Consider the following 16,447-nt stretch of genomic DNA (forward strand, 5'->3'; position numbering starts at 1 on the left):
AATCTATTTTTCAGGTTGATGGCCTCCACCCAGACCATTTCGAGAACAGACTGCGTGACATCACGAGCAATTCATCATCCTTGGAGCGCGAGCTGGTGGCCGCGCCCACCGTGACCACAAGTGAACAGGCGTGCGACGCTCCAGCGGACACTCCCGAGGAGCCACCTGTGTTCGTTTGTGAAACGTACACCGACGTCCTCGGCATGGCTGAAGTAAGTTCTGTTTGTATTGTTAAGGCATCTTTATCTTATAATAATTCAAAATTATATATATTTTTTTAATTTGATATTGAATTTGATAAAAATCGTTTTTTTTCTGTATTAAATATTTGCTAATAATTTTTTTGTCACCACAGGCGGCAAGAGAAACAGCGAGAACGAGAAACATAAGCATAACATGGCGATCTATATCCGAATCCAGCAACCAATCCTCTACCGGCTTCGACGTCCCCGAGAACTCGCCACAAAATCACACCGAATCTAAGATCAACCGTCTCCAGGAGACACCCATTGACAATCACAATTCCACCGAGGGGGATGTGGTCAATCACAACATAGTGAACCAACTGACCAATCACAACAGGGAGATGGGCAACGGGGACGTCAACGGCTTAGTGGATGTTGCCACAAAATTTCTTGAAGTAGACTTGAATGGTGAGTCGCTTTTAAAGAATTTTGTAAACCGTGTTTTTATTATATATTCATCGTTAATCACTTCAATACGTCTTCATAATGAAACTACACGAAGAAACTAAAACGACCTTAAACATGTCAACCATTTAATGTAACAAGAAAAACAAGACCTTTATATTAGAGTGCGTTACAGTAGTTAAATACTAAAATAGACTCGATTCCTTTCACTCGTGGTAAGAGTCCCAGTCCATCCTATCACCCGTACACATGCGACAGGCGGCGCGTCGTCCAGCGGCGCGAGCTCGGAGAGCGAGGGCGAGGCGGAGGGCGCGGGGCGCGCGGGCGGCGCGGGCACGCGCGTGGCCAGCCAGCTCACGCTGTGCCCCGCGTCGCCGCGCCGCGCGCCGCGCCCGCCGTGCGCGCCGTGCCCGCACTGCGCCGTGTGCCTGGCGGGCGAGGAGTCGTCGGGCTCGAGCGACGCGTGCTGGTGCGGCGCGTGCGACGGCGGCGCGGGCGCTTCGCGGGCGCGCTGCGTGTGCGGCGCCGGCCTGCGCGCGCACTGCGACTCGCTGGACGGCCTGCCGCCCGCCGCCGACCCGCTGCAGGCGCGCCTGCACCAGATCATACTGTACCAGAAGGTGACGCCCTCTTTTAGATACCTTATATTTTGGGCTGCACGTAACAGTTGCGTGTAACTTTAATTGTGCGAAACTATTTTGTTTTATAATCATTTCAGAAATGTACAGAAAACTAATAAATCTAACTCAGTGAAGTGTTCGATCGAAGTGATCTCCAATTTTCTGTATAAGAAAGTAATTAATGAAGTTATACTGATTGCCAACCGTATACTTAACAGAAAGTGGTAGAGGAATTGAGCGGGCAGCTCCGCGAGGCGCGCGAGGCTCTCCGTAGGGCGTCGCCCGCGCCGCCGCCTGCGCCGCAGTCCGCTACGCAAGCACAGGTATAATCGATTCCATTTTTATAATAATATGAAAACGATTTACTTGCCTATTTATTTCTTTGGAAAGTGATTAATATAGGTGTAGGCAAATAAGATTATTAATATGAAGGAATTCACTGTCACAACATAATGTAAAGCGCCTCTAACTAAAAACAGGTGTGCCGCAACGGCAACGGCAACGGCGGCAGCACGGCGAGTCGCGGCAGCGGCGGCGGCAGCAGCGCGGCGAGCGGCAGCAGCAGCGGCAGCGCGTCGGAGGTGGAGGTGGGCGAGGAGGCGCGCGGCGTGCTGTGGCTGCCCGACAGCGCCGCGCCGCGCTGCCAGCACTGCCGCAACCAGTTCTGGCTGGCGCGCCGGCGGCACCACTGCAGGTAGGGCCGCTCGCCGCCCGCCGGGCCTTCCTACGATCCCTTTACGATGCACGAGAGTACAGTACCGTTCGCCCGCAGAAGGTGCGGCGGCATATTCTGCGGCTCGTGCTCGGAGATGAGCCCGTGGGGCGAGCTGGGCGCGGTGCGCGTGTGTCGGCGCTGCCGCCTGCGGTGACGAGCCCGCCCCGCCTCTCCGCCTCCGTAGCCGAGTGACGTTTGTGACGTTTAAAACGTTACGAATGTTCCCTCGACGAAATTCGTCTTTGATTCAACGACAGTATTCCTCAATGAACTGCTCACGAGTGACGCGTCGGTCGAACGATTGACTCTCCTATACTAATTAGATATTAATTAATTAACGATTACTTCCAAATCAGTTCTATATTGTTCTAATAAAGTTTACATAATGTTATCGATTTTTGTTTTTTACTTAACGATAAATCACATCTATCGTGTTGCAGAATATGTTAATAATGAAATAGTATCCATCTCGTCCTACCGGTCCCTAAGGCGGCTTCGAACGTAAATGTAACTATGAGGGGAGATTTTGTACGCTCGTCCCTGCGCGAGCGCGGACCGAGACATGCATTACGATACAATAGTTTATTTATACTAGTCAGCCTGCTTCGTTTAACATTTTAAAACATTGTTTTGTTATTTGTAAGAATGTATGATTCAAAGACTATTCCACAAGACACCATGACAGTTACTCCAACTTTACACCTATATATATAATGTTAATATAATCCAATAATGTTAAATGACGGTACAATAAAGCTTAATGCGTTTTATATATATAACTATGTGCTGGCTCCGACATGTATAAACAATACGTCCGTACAAATGACACACCGGCTGAGACACCGATATCGAAGTATGGAATATCATTCGCTATCGACTCCTAGCGGGAAAGCTAAAGCGGTACCGGAGTTAATGTCGCAGCCATCTAGTTTTATTTGGGATTTAAACGATTGTCCCGTAAATGTGACGTGTAGTTGAGGCTAGGCGATTATTAAATGACAAATTTCGCTAGATATCTACGACATAAAGGTTAGATAAATTGTGATCATTAGCATATTCAAAATTAGGGGAGGAACTTCTAAATAGTTTGCGTTGTGAATGAAAGTCGTTACTGTGAAATAAAAGTTTTCGAATGTCCAAAAGCGAAGGCTGATTTTTTTTTTCAACGAATTTCTTAAATGAATAACGTAGTGCGACTCTCGTATCGTCAACGAATGCCACTATAGACTGAACTTTTACTTGTGGCGAGTTAATGTATAATGGAAAGCGGTGTAAGCGATTGTACTACGGTGATATATTAAAAAACTATTTATTTTATATTATATTGACTTTATAATTAAATAATTGTAAATTTTATTATTTTTTATTATTAAATAATTCTTCGTCTTAGAAAAATGTACTTCAATTTGTTCGACACCGAGTATAATCGTCTTAAGGAGATAGCGTTAAAGGGAATGTAGCATATGGTACGGTCCACAGAGCAAAGTTCTATTTCATTTTTTCCTACATTATATCGATTCAAAATATTCAGCGATTGTTAGCCCTTAAACAATTATTGCTGTTCGAAAATGAGAGAATGTTCAATGTGACTTTTTAAAAGTCTATCGTCTGTCTATCTTTTAATTTTTATAATTGCTTTGTACATTTCAATGCCCGACCTTCTTAGAATTAAATATAACAAAATATTTGAGTGCCTAAAACATAGTTGAAAAACTTTCGATGCAATAGTGTCTGTTTAGTCGATCTGACCAGACATTTACATCGATGTCAATAATAGACTTGAACATATAATTTTTACTAATATGTCAAAAATAACGGCAAATTGTGAAAAGTTAAATTACAAGCCATTAAATAAAAGATAGATGGATTGAGAAAGCAGCAAATATGGATCGTCTGGTCAGGTTGTCTATTACCTATATTAATAGTTAAGAAATTAACATTAACCAATTTTCAAACCCGTGAGGAAATTAACGCAGTTTTGTATTTTATTTGTGATATTGATTATAATTTTTGTAAAATACTATATATAAGAGTTTAAAACATGTTGATATACGTTAAATTTATGGTGATTATTTAATCGCGGTGCGTACTCGTTGAATTTATCAAATTATTGTTATTAACAATAATTTTAAAAATATAATCAAACAGCTGAGCGTACTACTGAACACGATAAGCAATAACAATGTTCAAATGATGGAAATGAAACATTATTTAAGATAAATTGTAATTTTATCGAGACGCTGATTGCCACGAAACACATCGTTAACAATTATTACCGAAAGAAAATGTATTTCTCGCGAGTCGTATTTAATAGTAATGACGTCAATCGTCCGTTTAATTTATTTTGAATTTGGCACAAGATTACCTATGCATTATACATACAAAATATTCACTTGATTTTATTTCTGTTAATGAACTTGTGACATTAATGTATCTGTTTAGTAATGTTTTGTTTATCAAAAAATGAAATTGTTACTTGCATAAATTATATTATATACCGAAAATCATGCTCGGAGTAACTTAAGTTTTATTGTCGAAGTGCAACTTGTTTGTGACCAATGAATGATATAACGTGGAATAAAGCATATTTAGTTTTATAAAGGATTTTCATTTATTTATAACCTTTTATATAGTTCTTATTTACTTACAGCGTACTTGGTTTTAATATCTGCATATAATAAAATCTATCTATACTTTATTTTTCCGACACCTAAATCATAGTTGTGATATTAGGGTCATATATCAAAATTGTTTTATAATTAGTGTTTGTCATACTCTATTCCAGCCAAAAGAGGAAAAAAGCCAAATTTGACGGCAAATTGACGCGATATGATTGGTCGAGAGCTTTATTAATCTAGATATGATTTGAAAAAATAGCGTTTGAACGTCGACGAAACAGTTATCGAAATTTTAGAAGTAAAATTGTAAAGTAAAAAGTGAAAATAAGTTGTTAAGTGTAATAGTGTTGTCTTATAAATAAAGATATATTAATCATAAACTCTTAGTAGTGCACAATAGATCCGAGTTATTAACAAATCGCATGGAACACGTAAATCTAAGATTTGTTTACTTTTTTCCTACTTCCTTTGGAAAGCAAAAGGCTATCAGATGCTGTTTCTATTATTACTAAAATTGTAGAGAAAATAATAATCTAGAATTTTTAATTACATATAATTAATAATATGTTTATATTAATATTACTAATATTATAAATGCAAAAGTAACTCTGTCTGCCTGTTGCTCTTTCACGGCAAAACCGCTGGAGCGAAAAAGTTGAAATTTGGTATAACCCAAGAAGAGACCTCATAGACATAAGCATTCTTTTTGTGCTTCACGGTTGACAAACTCCTAAAACGCCAGCGAAACTGTGTGCATCAATTAGTTATAAATAAAGTAAAAACGTCCTAGTTTTATAAGTGCAAACTGAGAGATCGTTGTTTAAAATCACTCCGCCCCTTAGTGAAAATCGTTTGAAAATCTGCTTGGTAGTTATCGAGTTTATCGCGTACAGACGGGGCTGGGGGATTTTATAAAATGAAACCTAGTCTTTTACCACCACGCTGCTCCAACCCCGGTTGGTGGATACATATGTCGCAGAATTTCGGATGAATTTATACATAGTGGTCAGGAAAAAGTAAAAAATACACTTTTAATTTTATTAATAATCTTTATGTTTTTCTCAATTCACACATCGTAGTTACATAATTATATATCAACATTCAATACTATATTAGGTATTTAGTACTTACGTTCTTCGCTGAACCCATATTAAAACAATTCAACTGACCATTTTTAATTTAATAATATTAACGAAATAAAATGGTACCTAGTATCAAATATATTTTAAAGAACATATGGCATATATGGCAGTTACATCAAATAAGTACATTTTGGTTAATTAAAAAACTTTAACGACTTACTTTAATTTTAGTCCGCAGTGGTACAGGCAAATACAATCGTTAATAACGATTTAGTATGTTAAATTTTAAAATACATTAAATTATTTTGTACAATAACGTCATTTGTTTACAAAATTTCGATGAATTTCTCTCGATGATGACATTTTTTTAATTATTTAAGATTGAAACAATATAACTCAATTCAATGCGCCGCCAACGAAAGAAACTGAACTGTCATATCCTCATATGTCATAACTGTAAATTCGTATATATATTTGAAATACTGATCATTTATTGTATTTACTTACAATAAATACTATTATATATCCAAACCAATCAAGACGCCAATTCCACCAACAAATTGTCACTTAAACGCAGTCGAATCGAAACGTAATCGTCGTTCAGTCGTTTTTCTATTCGAGTTGGATCGAAGTATTATCGGAATCGTATAACCGATATAAATAAGTAGAATTGGCCCTCAGTTACGATTGAGCTGAGGTTTATTTTTGTGTTTTATTACGTATTATAACCGTTATGGTTAGTAGAATTGACCCCGAAGAACGTTCTATTCAAAAACATCGTCACGTATTATCACTATGGTTATAAATAGAACATTACACAACTAATAACAAGATTAAACTAATTAGCGTAGGTCAAAGGAAACAAAACAATTAAATACATTAAAACATTTGTAACACATACATACATGAATAATTCTTAATTACTCAATGAAAATAAAGATAAAAAAAGTTTTAACATAAAAATAATTACACAGCAAATGTATGTATTCTGTACAAACTATTAACAGTCATATAGTTTTTAATAACGACTCAGATTGAATTAATAGTTTTGTAGGTAACACAAGCAAAATTTAATTATTATTATTAATAACAATAAAATAATACTAATCTTTGGTTATGGTTTGTATAAATAGGATTGAAAATTATCTTTGGCGAGGAGAGGTAATAAAAACTACAAAAAACTTAATCATTATAATATATAAAGTTTATATGTTCATATTCCGAGTGGCTTGTATCACTTGTAAGCATTTATGGCGCAAATATTATAACAGTGCCACTACGAATACTACGACTTGATTGAACTTAATACTTCGTTATCACTGTAAATTTTACATGTTGATTCTGTTTCAATTAAAATACATTTTTTGTTAAATATATATGATTCTACAAATTGCAATCCAATTACAGTAAATTATTAAACTAATATTTATGAAACTCTAACGTTCACTATTCACTGAATTTTTATAAAGAAGCACAGTTACAGTAGAAAACATCAGTGACCATGTGATAGAAAATTTAATTGTTTAAATTTAACTATATTTATTATCGAAATGGAATAAAATACTTATTACAATTCTGGGCCACCTATTTTTGAAAAATAATAAAGCTTTAAAAACTAATTTTGTAACCATAAATAACACATAATGCTATTATTGTTTTAGAAAAAAAAATTAAACTAATTTAATGACTGATAAATTAAATATTTTTTATATTACAATATTAAATATTAGTCATATATAAAATTAGCATCTAGAATACCACAAACAACATTTTATTTTACATTGTAACTAATATCCACACATTAAAACATTAAGATTACTAAGAGAATGAGCATTAACCGACTTCCATCTAAGAACTATAAACATATCTAAATAGTAACATCAGCTTTGTAAATCCACATTTTCATTTATTTACTTGAAATACACATATAAGTATACTCTTAACAAGCAAAACTTCTAAAATGTTTAGGCCATAACCTTTTTTATTTATATATTGAATGACCGAAATATAATATTTCTCTAGGCTTTTATATTCTCACACAATCAATACAACAATATGACATCATCCTTTTGTCCAGCGGAACATTAAACTGGTTTTAATAAATATAATAAATTAAAAAATATATAATGTGTATATTATTAATTATCGCCTTCATGGTTTTCTGTTTGATCTAAAGGTCGACTGGCAGATTGCCTTCAGGCATTAAGTTCGCCTTTTGTTTCATTTACTGTACGGTGGTCAATACAATCTAAATCAATTAATATTTCTTTAAAGAACCTAAATCTTATATGAATCATTCGTGTTCGTACTTTAATTAATTAAAATTATATTTATAAATAAAATAAAATTATAATCTATGTATATATTATGTCAGTTCAGTAGTACTTCTTATCTTATACGTTAGTTTGTACATTTGCGACACACTCATAACGATTACTTATTCGACTAATAGGATTCGATAGCGCCATTGCCGCCTTTAACAAAAAATAATAGGTCTTAAAATATTACGTAAATACATAAAATTGCATGAGCATATTTTCAATTAATCAATTAATTACAATTCGCAATTCTATCTTCCATGAGTTAATCAATATCCAGGTTGAGTACATACTATAAATACTTAGGCCAACAATACATCAAGTGTTTTATAAAGCATAGAAAAAAAAATTTATGAAAATGTTGAAAATATCTACAATAAGCATTATATCAATACAAATTCGATGATTTACATAGTAAAATTGATTTAAATAAATAACATATTAAAAATATAACATTTAGTAATATTGAGTAACGTTATAATTACCTAAATTCGTTTTTAAAAAATATAACTCTGTACAATTATCTATTGTCATTAATAGCAATTTTATCTGTGGTATAGGCCAGTATAGTTTTGTTTTTTCCTAAAATCGGAAACCAAACGCAAAACTCTATATCGAACTTTATTTATTGCAGAATACATTTCCGGTGAAAACGGTTCAAAATCGTGATATTTCTTTTTTCGTCTGTAAATTCCTTCCCGATTAGCTACCGCACAATTCATGTCATCCTGGTACAAACAAAATAAATTATCTATTTACTATTAAACATTTTGCTTCTATAAATAATTTCTTATAACTTAGTTTGATGTTTTGCTTAATTTTTCCTTAATTGGCTAAGGGCAAAATTAATTTTAAAACCAAATAGACATTTTTAAAATTTGTGTCTATTATTCTATATTAATCTTAAAATGTGATATATAAGTGTCTTAATATATGAGCTTAAAGCAGTATATCTATTAGGCAAATTCTCAAATATTATATACACTTAGCTCCACTTGAATTCGTAGACTAATTCTTATCAAACAAATAATTGAATGCGAGTGCAATAATGCCACATCTTGACCATGAGGAGCTGAAGTCTGGTCAACAAATGTATTTTGAAACCTTTAGTTGTTTCGCACTGTCTCGAATTATTTGTCTCGAGTGTATTCCTGACCTTATAGTATTCACATTCCATACACTGAAAGTACCTTCATGGCAAATATTTTGCTAATTCTTCGAACTAATTTATGACTAAAATCGGGCAAGTAAATAGATTTATATAATTACATTATACGCCATCTTCGTACAAATGAAGCGAATATGGTTAAAAAAGCTTTCTATTTTAAAAAGGCTTACTATGTCAATTAACAGCCAAAAACGCTTACCTCAGTTACTGTATGGTTGAGAAAATTCAAAATCTCTTGTAATGTCCTCCTGGTATCCCTGACAAGGATCTCGTAGAACACAATATGTACCGGTCCCAAGAACCTTTTAAGCCACAGCCGATGGAGAGTCTCCCAAGTTGACAGCTGATTAAATACATATGTCGACCAATCTAAAAATATCAATTCTTATTTTTATTTGAAGGAATATATTTAACTAAGTAGCAGATTATATTATAAAGTATCAAGTTCTCAAATTTCTGATTCTTTTTTTTTTTAATTGGGATTGAACCTACTATTACAATTGCCAGCAAAAAATAATAACGATTCAATTTTTCACACACAAATAAGTTATAAAAGATTAGATGGGCGTATCACTGTTATTATTAATATATGTATCAAAAAATTCAAACAAAAGTATGTTAATCAAATGAAAGCACTACTAACCTGAATTTTTGTATTTATTAGATTTTTTGAATGCCGACTTTGGAGCTGTTCCTATATGACCCTTGTGTAGCCTATTAAAATCTGCCTGAAATACAGTTTACAATAAATAAATTATTTCATTAAGTAACAAATCATAAACACAAAGTTGACCAAGTTAAGGTATTTACACTATATATATATATATATATACTCGGTGTAATAACTGTTAATACAATTGCAGATTCCACTAGCAAATAAACATAAATAAATAACGTTGACCTTGAAATATAATCAGTGTTATTCATAAAAAAACTTTTTTTGTGTTTCGAATTGCATTAAAGATGTCATGGACTTGACATGGACTTTAGAAGTAAAATTAAAAGAGATAGGAATAGTGACGTCTTATAAATAAAGATTTATTAATGAACAAATCTTTGTAGTGCACAATATAGCAGAGCCGTTGCTTTATCATATATGTTAATATAACATAAATAATTTAGTGATTTAAATTTAAAATGTGCATAAATTAAAAAACAAATGTAAATCTAATATATTTTATATAATTAAATATTTGAAAAAAATATAAAATGAAGAGAAATATATAAAGAGAACTTAAAAACAAAAAAAAAAACAATTACCGGTCAAACTTCGTTTAAGTGCAGAAGCATATTGTTAAAAGCTGCAACACAGAACACTGAAATATGACACAACATAAAGGTATTAAATATATATACATATTATATTTTAACCATGTATTTCATTCTGATTTCATTGTCAGAATACACTATTCTACAGCTTTATTCTTTACTAGATGAATATGCAACTTTACTCATGCAAAATTTATCCAACATTACCTATAGTACACCAACTGTCAACATTTGACCCCCTCGAGGGGTGTATTAAATGTCCTTTCTTGGGACTCAGACTATCTCCATACCAAGCCTATGTGTGACGAAGTAACAGATTTACTTTCGCCATTTATAATATTAGTATAATTAACTTTGTTGAGAGATAGTTCTCTATTTTAAACAATAAATATCAACTTTTTGTTTATGGATAGCTCTGTCTCTAAACAAACAAACGAATATATACATGGTTTCTTGTAAACTGAGTCGTTTATTATGTTAGTGATTTTAATGTTCTAGTTTTAAAAAGTAAATAAAATTTTTAATTTTAATGAAAAGCTGCAAATCATGAAGCAGTAATAATAAACAGTGCATGCATTTTATATTTTTCAGATAACTTGATCATTTGGAATTATTTCTTATGTTTTTAATTTAATTAGTACTCTCATAGATTTTGATTGAATGATTTTGAGATTTCCTTATATATTTTAAGTATTTAAATTTATTATTTATGTAATAATCTTATTATAATGTATGGTATTTTTTTTTTTCATTTTTCATATGATAGAGATAAATTAAAATGTAACTAAAAAAATTGAATAGAATTACTTAGATGCATTCAGATTTGACAAATAATAATATAATGACCAAGGAATAAACTCATAACAAACATTAGTTTCAATGAATAAGTTCATATTATAATAGTTACCAAAATAGCATCTCTGGGGTTCCTGATGAGGAGTATAGCAGATTTGAATTTGTCTACTTCGATGGGTGGAGCTTCATGAGTTTTGACAACTAATACTGATCCATCAGTCACATTCTCAGCTGGAAAACCATGCATTCGAAGACCATAATCCATATATACAGAACCTGTTACAATTCCTGGAATAATTGTTTACCAAATCTTTAAAATAATATAAAATAACTATAAATTACCATTTTATTTTCATTTTTAAAATATACTATTAATTTTTTAAAATGTTATTGAATTAATATAATTTAAATTGAAACTAGTTTTCTATCTAATATCAGTATTATATATATTATATCAATACCTGTAACCTGTTGCAGTAGGTATCTTAACCACGTATTTCCACTCCCAGGGTATGACACAAGAGCTACCACATTTGGAGACGGTGGAGAACGCCGATGCAGCTGTTTACACCAATTCACCCTGGGTGTTTCTCGTAAACCAAGGTGATTTATTAAATTATTTCCGTAATAACTTTTAGCTCCTTGCAAGGGACGTAACATAAACACAATTAACGAAAAGTAAATTAATACCACCATCACAGCAAGAAGAAACGTTAGTCTCCTAGACATTTTTCTTTATACAGCATGAAAATATTTTGTCAAAAATAAACAATATATGTTACATTCATAAATTTAATTGAATACAATTTGTATTAATATATTCGATTATTAAATAATTGACAACAATGCAATTCAAAATTGTAATTACAGGCAGATATTTTATGAATCAAATATGAATAGGAAACTTTCGTTATTAATTACAACTTGTTAATCGGTATGTAGTGTAGATAGCTCACTCATTTTGTTTGAACTAAAATGTTTATGACATTAAGTGACAGTGCTACCAGTACTATATTTGTTTTCTGTTCAGAAAATTGTTTTATCAAATTCATTCTTTATTCAACATAGAAGTATCACACTTACTTAGTGTTGTAACGAGAATAATAAATAAAAGAACCATTTAATGTTATTATTAAAATGATATATACCTATTTCAGATCAGATATTCAGTTTTGCTTTGTATTATTTATTGTTATCATAAGAAATTATGAATGCGCCGCGGCAGATGCCGATTGATGTTATTTTTTCTTCGTTTACACATTTCTTAGATAAATTTGCGTATTTATTAGTTAAAATAAAACTGGGCGTTATTTCCCACTATCACGCTCCATTTAAAGCTCTTGTACCTTTTATAAATTTATCAACTACATACTTAATTCCTTCTTTTATATGAAATTTACTTTTTATCAATTTAAATATTAAAATAACGCATTACCAACATGTACTTGCAAAATTAATACTATATTTATTTCATTTTGTCTTACAACAACATTTACAATTCAAATTATGATTTAAAAACAAAAGTTTTGTAGGTATATGATTTAATACAAAATATTCAATTTATAATAAGTTATAATATCATAAATATATTTAATAGTAATTAACAGATTCCCTGTCGAAACAGCTGCAATATTTGATAAATAACCACAAATAAAAGGTTAAGATGTGTTAGATATGCGAATCTTTCGCAATATTGTATGACAATTTTCAATATTCCCTGTGCAAATTTCCAAATACATTTGTAGTGGCAGGACTCTTGGTGAATTGATTTGTAATAAAATTTTTCTTGCTGTAATTAAATCTCCCCTTAATATATGACAAACAGCTGCTTTAGCCCAAACCGAAACAGCAATCATATCTCTCATTTGTGATGGTAGGACTGAAACCAGATCATGAATCATAGGAGGATGCAAGTGATCCACGGCATCTGTTATTTTGTCTAAGTTTATCAATGCTTCGGCAGCATAAATGTGTGCCCATGCCTTCTGACAAGTTGTTGCATCTGATTGATTCAATAATTCATTTGCACTCATTAGAGCTGATAAAGGATCTTGCAAATGAAGAAATATGTAACTCTGGAGGACTAAGATTGAATTCTTCAGGTCACACCTCTGTTTCCAGTTTATAGGGGGGCCCGGAGGTGCTTGAATTGAAGCTGTACTAGTGTCTGATACCGTTTCCTGATCGGGGAGTAAACTTATTGCATTTCTCAAACAAAGGGCGGCAAATTCTAGCGAAAGTGAAGGAATAGCAAATGATTCACCAGAAGTTGAATATTTCTCCTTATTTTCTTTTGAAAGAAGAATTCTTGTATGTGGACCACTACCTAGTTTCTTGACTGTAAACTGTTGTGCTTCTTCATTACAGCATTTCCTGACACAGCACTCTGCCAATCTCAGCCATATCCGAGGATTATTTGGATAGTGACGAGCGGCCTCTACTAAGCACTCAAATGCTCCTTCTGAGTTATTAGCAGCTAACAATGCTAACCCTAAATTATACACATATAGTGGTCTGTCCTTACATGCTATCAACATTTCACTGTCCTCACTTTCCATGGCCCTGAAGTGCTCTTTGACAGCGTGTTGAAAGTATTTTGTGGCCAAAAATGGTTTTTTTATAGACAAATATATAACACCAAGGTTGTTATTGATAGCAGCCCAAATATCTTCTCCTTGAGTTTTTAAATCATAATTGAATTTCATTGCTTTATATTGGCCAAGTGTATTGGCTGAATCAATCGTATCACCACTCACAAACTTCTGTTGGGCTATAATAAATATGTTTTCAATTGAATCAGGCTTTAAGTTAACCTTTTGCCCGAGATACAGCTGCGCTCTACAAACTAACCTTTCATATAAATCACTCACTTCGTTATTAGACTTTAGGGGTTCACCATGATTTTTGGCTATTTCCAATGTCTTTTCATATGTTCTACGGCACAATGTAGCTTCAAGCAATAGCAGTATGATTCTATGATGCAGTTTAGTGTCATTAATATTCTTAGAGGTTAATAACTTTTCTAATACTACTGTACATTGATAGTAGTATCGAGAGTGATATAGCACCACGGCGTAATTGTATAATAAGCAAGGCATACTTGTATCTTTTATATCAACTTCAGAAAAATTAAGCCCTGTAAATTGTGTAATTGATTTTTTGAATGTATCAATATTTTTCATGTCACTGATGGCAAATTCAACAACAGCTTTGTTGTGTTGTACTCGTTTCAACAAACTGCTGTTGTTGCCGACAATAGTTTCCAATTCATTTAAATGTTGCATTGCACCTGCGTAGTCTTTTTTCAAATAACACTGATGAGCAAGGAAAGCTGGCTCGTCTTTGGAGTTTGCCATGGTTACAATTATTTTCTAATGAGATACTTTTAAAAGTTATTTTTTGTAACTTAAGCAATAACAAGTTCAAGTTAAAATTTTTGGTGACACTTGCCAATGACACTGACAACTGATAAGTGGAGTGACAGACTTCAGAGACGCTTAACTTTTTTTATTTGCTTAATTATTTTCTCTTGAAACAAGACAAAGGTGTACCCTTCTCCAAGTCAACACAAAACAAAGTAGATACACAAAACCAATCGCTGGCCTGGACGGTACCGTTACTTTTGCGGCGCCTTATGTAAACACCCTTATTCACTTGAATCACATTACATAAACATATAAATATATATAATCCAGGGACTTAAAACGTTATCTATACCGGAATTTATAACAATATATTATCTTTACAAATAGTATCGATACCTCAACCAACATACAGTTTTCAATATTTTGTATAACGTTTTATAAGTATCATAACGAAATGAAGACAGCAAGATAACGTTAATATAACGATAAAAACGCGACGTTGCCAAATCTATTCATTTGCAAAAGCGCGCGAATCCGCGCAACATGCGAGATTGGATTCAATTTGTCTACTAGAAACCATACCACGTACAGGGAGTTCGAGACGAGATTTGGCAACGTTGTAAAGTGCGTGGACATTTGTAAACATTAACAACTTGTGGCGTATTATAGTTAAGAATCATGATACTTAAAATTTAACAATACAATGTTGTAATATAGAAAAGATTACTTTAGAAGATTTAAATAAATTAAAAAGTACTGTACACTACGAAAATTTAATTCAATATAATGAAAAAAATATGTTGTATAGTATTTACTAGAAAATGACAACAAAAAATATTGAATTACATATTGACTTGGCAACACAATACTAAACAGGGTAACCGAGTTAGGTGTTTTGGGAAATCAACTGGATAGCAAAACTTCTATTTCGATCACATATGCGCTTTATAATTTAGAAAGCATACAAAATGATAGGTATTTATACTGCGTATCTCTAAAGATTTTACAAAAACACCGTTTCTCTTTTTTATTTCTTTATTGGACTACTTGCTCAACATTCTAGATAATGCACACTACAATTTTACAAATAGGAAATTAGAAAACTTTAAAACAAATTTATAAAACATGTTAAAATACGACACTATTAGCTGAGCGCCATAAACGCACCAACGTTGTTAGAATTTAAGTTAGTCGAAACTGTATTAGTTAATTATTCATTTATGTTCATGTTAGTTATTAAGATTTGATATAATGTTTTCTTTGAAAAATAAAAAATATAGACTAATGACTGGAAGTGATTATTCAATATATTATAAAATTTATAGCTTTTCGTACGCATTGCAATATGGGTATAGTTATTTTATTTCAATGTTTTATTCATCTGGAAATTCAACGGTAGTTATAGAGTGTGCTGCCAAATTAAACGTTGCTTGCTTGATGCCATTTTTCAAACGAATGGTTCTGGCTTCTCCACTGAAAGAAATACAAACATGTTAGCTTTAAGTAAACAATGAATATTGAACTTCGCAGAAGATACGTAAAATAAGTCTTACTTATTGTGTACAATAACCACAGTCGTGTTTTTTGGCGTTATAAAAGCCACATGACTCAGTTTTGGAGTAAATAACTGTCTCTTCTCCTCAACTTTGATCCTTATTGATTCACGGGGTATAAATTTTGAGAAATGTCCCATCACATAGAACATCGGTTGTTTCAGAAACTCCTGTTTGTCTTCATCCACAATTATTGGCGAATCGACAAAGTTTCCAACCCAATTTGGTCCTCCACCCTTATTCAGACACAAGTTCCAATCTATCCATCCAACTAAATTGTAGTTTAAATCCTAA

The 16,447-nt window shown here is 32.8% G+C and overlaps 4 protein-coding genes across 8 annotated transcripts in view; 1 reads left to right on the forward strand and 3 right to left on the reverse strand.

The window, feature by feature from the left end:
* Nucleotides 1–2,380, forward strand: part of LOC125071783 (myotubularin-related protein 4) — a 77,434-nt gene extending 75,054 nt beyond the window's left edge. For all 4 annotated transcript variants that reach the window (XM_047682154.1, XM_047682152.1, XM_047682151.1 and 1 more), the window contains 6 exons: nucleotides 15–212; nucleotides 356–653; nucleotides 909–1,270; nucleotides 1,489–1,593; nucleotides 1,750–1,964; nucleotides 2,043–2,380. In XM_047682154.1, coding sequence (XP_047538110.1) covers nucleotides 15–212; nucleotides 356–653; nucleotides 909–1,270; nucleotides 1,489–1,593; nucleotides 1,750–1,964; nucleotides 2,043–2,139 — 1,275 coding nt within the window. In that variant the 3' untranslated portion in view covers nucleotides 2,140–2,380. The remainder of the gene's footprint in view (nucleotides 1–14; nucleotides 213–355; nucleotides 654–908; nucleotides 1,271–1,488; nucleotides 1,594–1,749; nucleotides 1,965–2,042) is intronic.
* Nucleotides 1–16,447, reverse strand: part of LOC125071785 (lysosomal acid glucosylceramidase-like) — a 41,335-nt gene that overhangs the window by 3,234 nt on the left and 21,654 nt on the right. Inside the window, exons 11-12 of the mRNA XM_047682159.1 lie at nucleotides 16,154–16,443; nucleotides 15,890–16,073 (exon numbers count right to left, since the gene is read on the reverse strand). Coding sequence (XP_047538115.1) covers nucleotides 15,974–16,073; nucleotides 16,154–16,443 — 390 coding nt within the window. The 3' untranslated portion in view covers nucleotides 15,890–15,973. The remainder of the gene's footprint in view (nucleotides 1–15,889; nucleotides 16,074–16,153; nucleotides 16,444–16,447) is intronic.
* On the reverse strand, nucleotides 7,840–12,178 carry LOC125071786 (WSCD family member AGAP003962). The gene is made up of 5 exons (XM_047682160.1): nucleotides 11,697–12,178; nucleotides 11,348–11,523; nucleotides 9,815–9,899; nucleotides 9,371–9,540; nucleotides 7,840–8,731 (listed from the first exon to the last, which is right to left on the reverse strand). Exons 1-5 carry the CDS (start codon nucleotides 11,962–11,964, stop codon nucleotides 8,549–8,551), a joined length of 882 nt encoding a protein of 293 aa, XP_047538116.1. The 5' UTR covers nucleotides 11,965–12,178; the 3' UTR covers nucleotides 7,840–8,548.
* LOC125071784 (CCR4-NOT transcription complex subunit 10) lies at nucleotides 12,751–14,688 on the reverse strand. 2 transcript variants are annotated; one of them, XM_047682157.1, is made up of 2 exons: nucleotides 14,506–14,688; nucleotides 12,753–14,436 (listed from the first exon to the last, which is right to left on the reverse strand). In XM_047682157.1, the coding sequence occupies exons 1-2, from the start codon at nucleotides 14,589–14,591 to the stop codon at nucleotides 12,894–12,896; spliced, it is 1,629 nt and encodes a 542-aa protein (XP_047538113.1). In that variant the 5' UTR covers nucleotides 14,592–14,688; the 3' UTR covers nucleotides 12,753–12,893. The 2 variants fall into 2 exon arrangements, with proteins under 2 accessions (XP_047538112.1, XP_047538113.1); XM_047682156.1 differs by having other exon boundaries at nucleotides 12,751–14,688.

Source organism: Vanessa atalanta, chromosome 20 (assembly GCF_905147765.1).
Source record: "Vanessa atalanta chromosome 20, ilVanAtal1.2, whole genome shotgun sequence".
Classification (NCBI taxonomy): Eukaryota; Metazoa; Arthropoda; class Insecta; order Lepidoptera; family Nymphalidae; genus Vanessa; species Vanessa atalanta.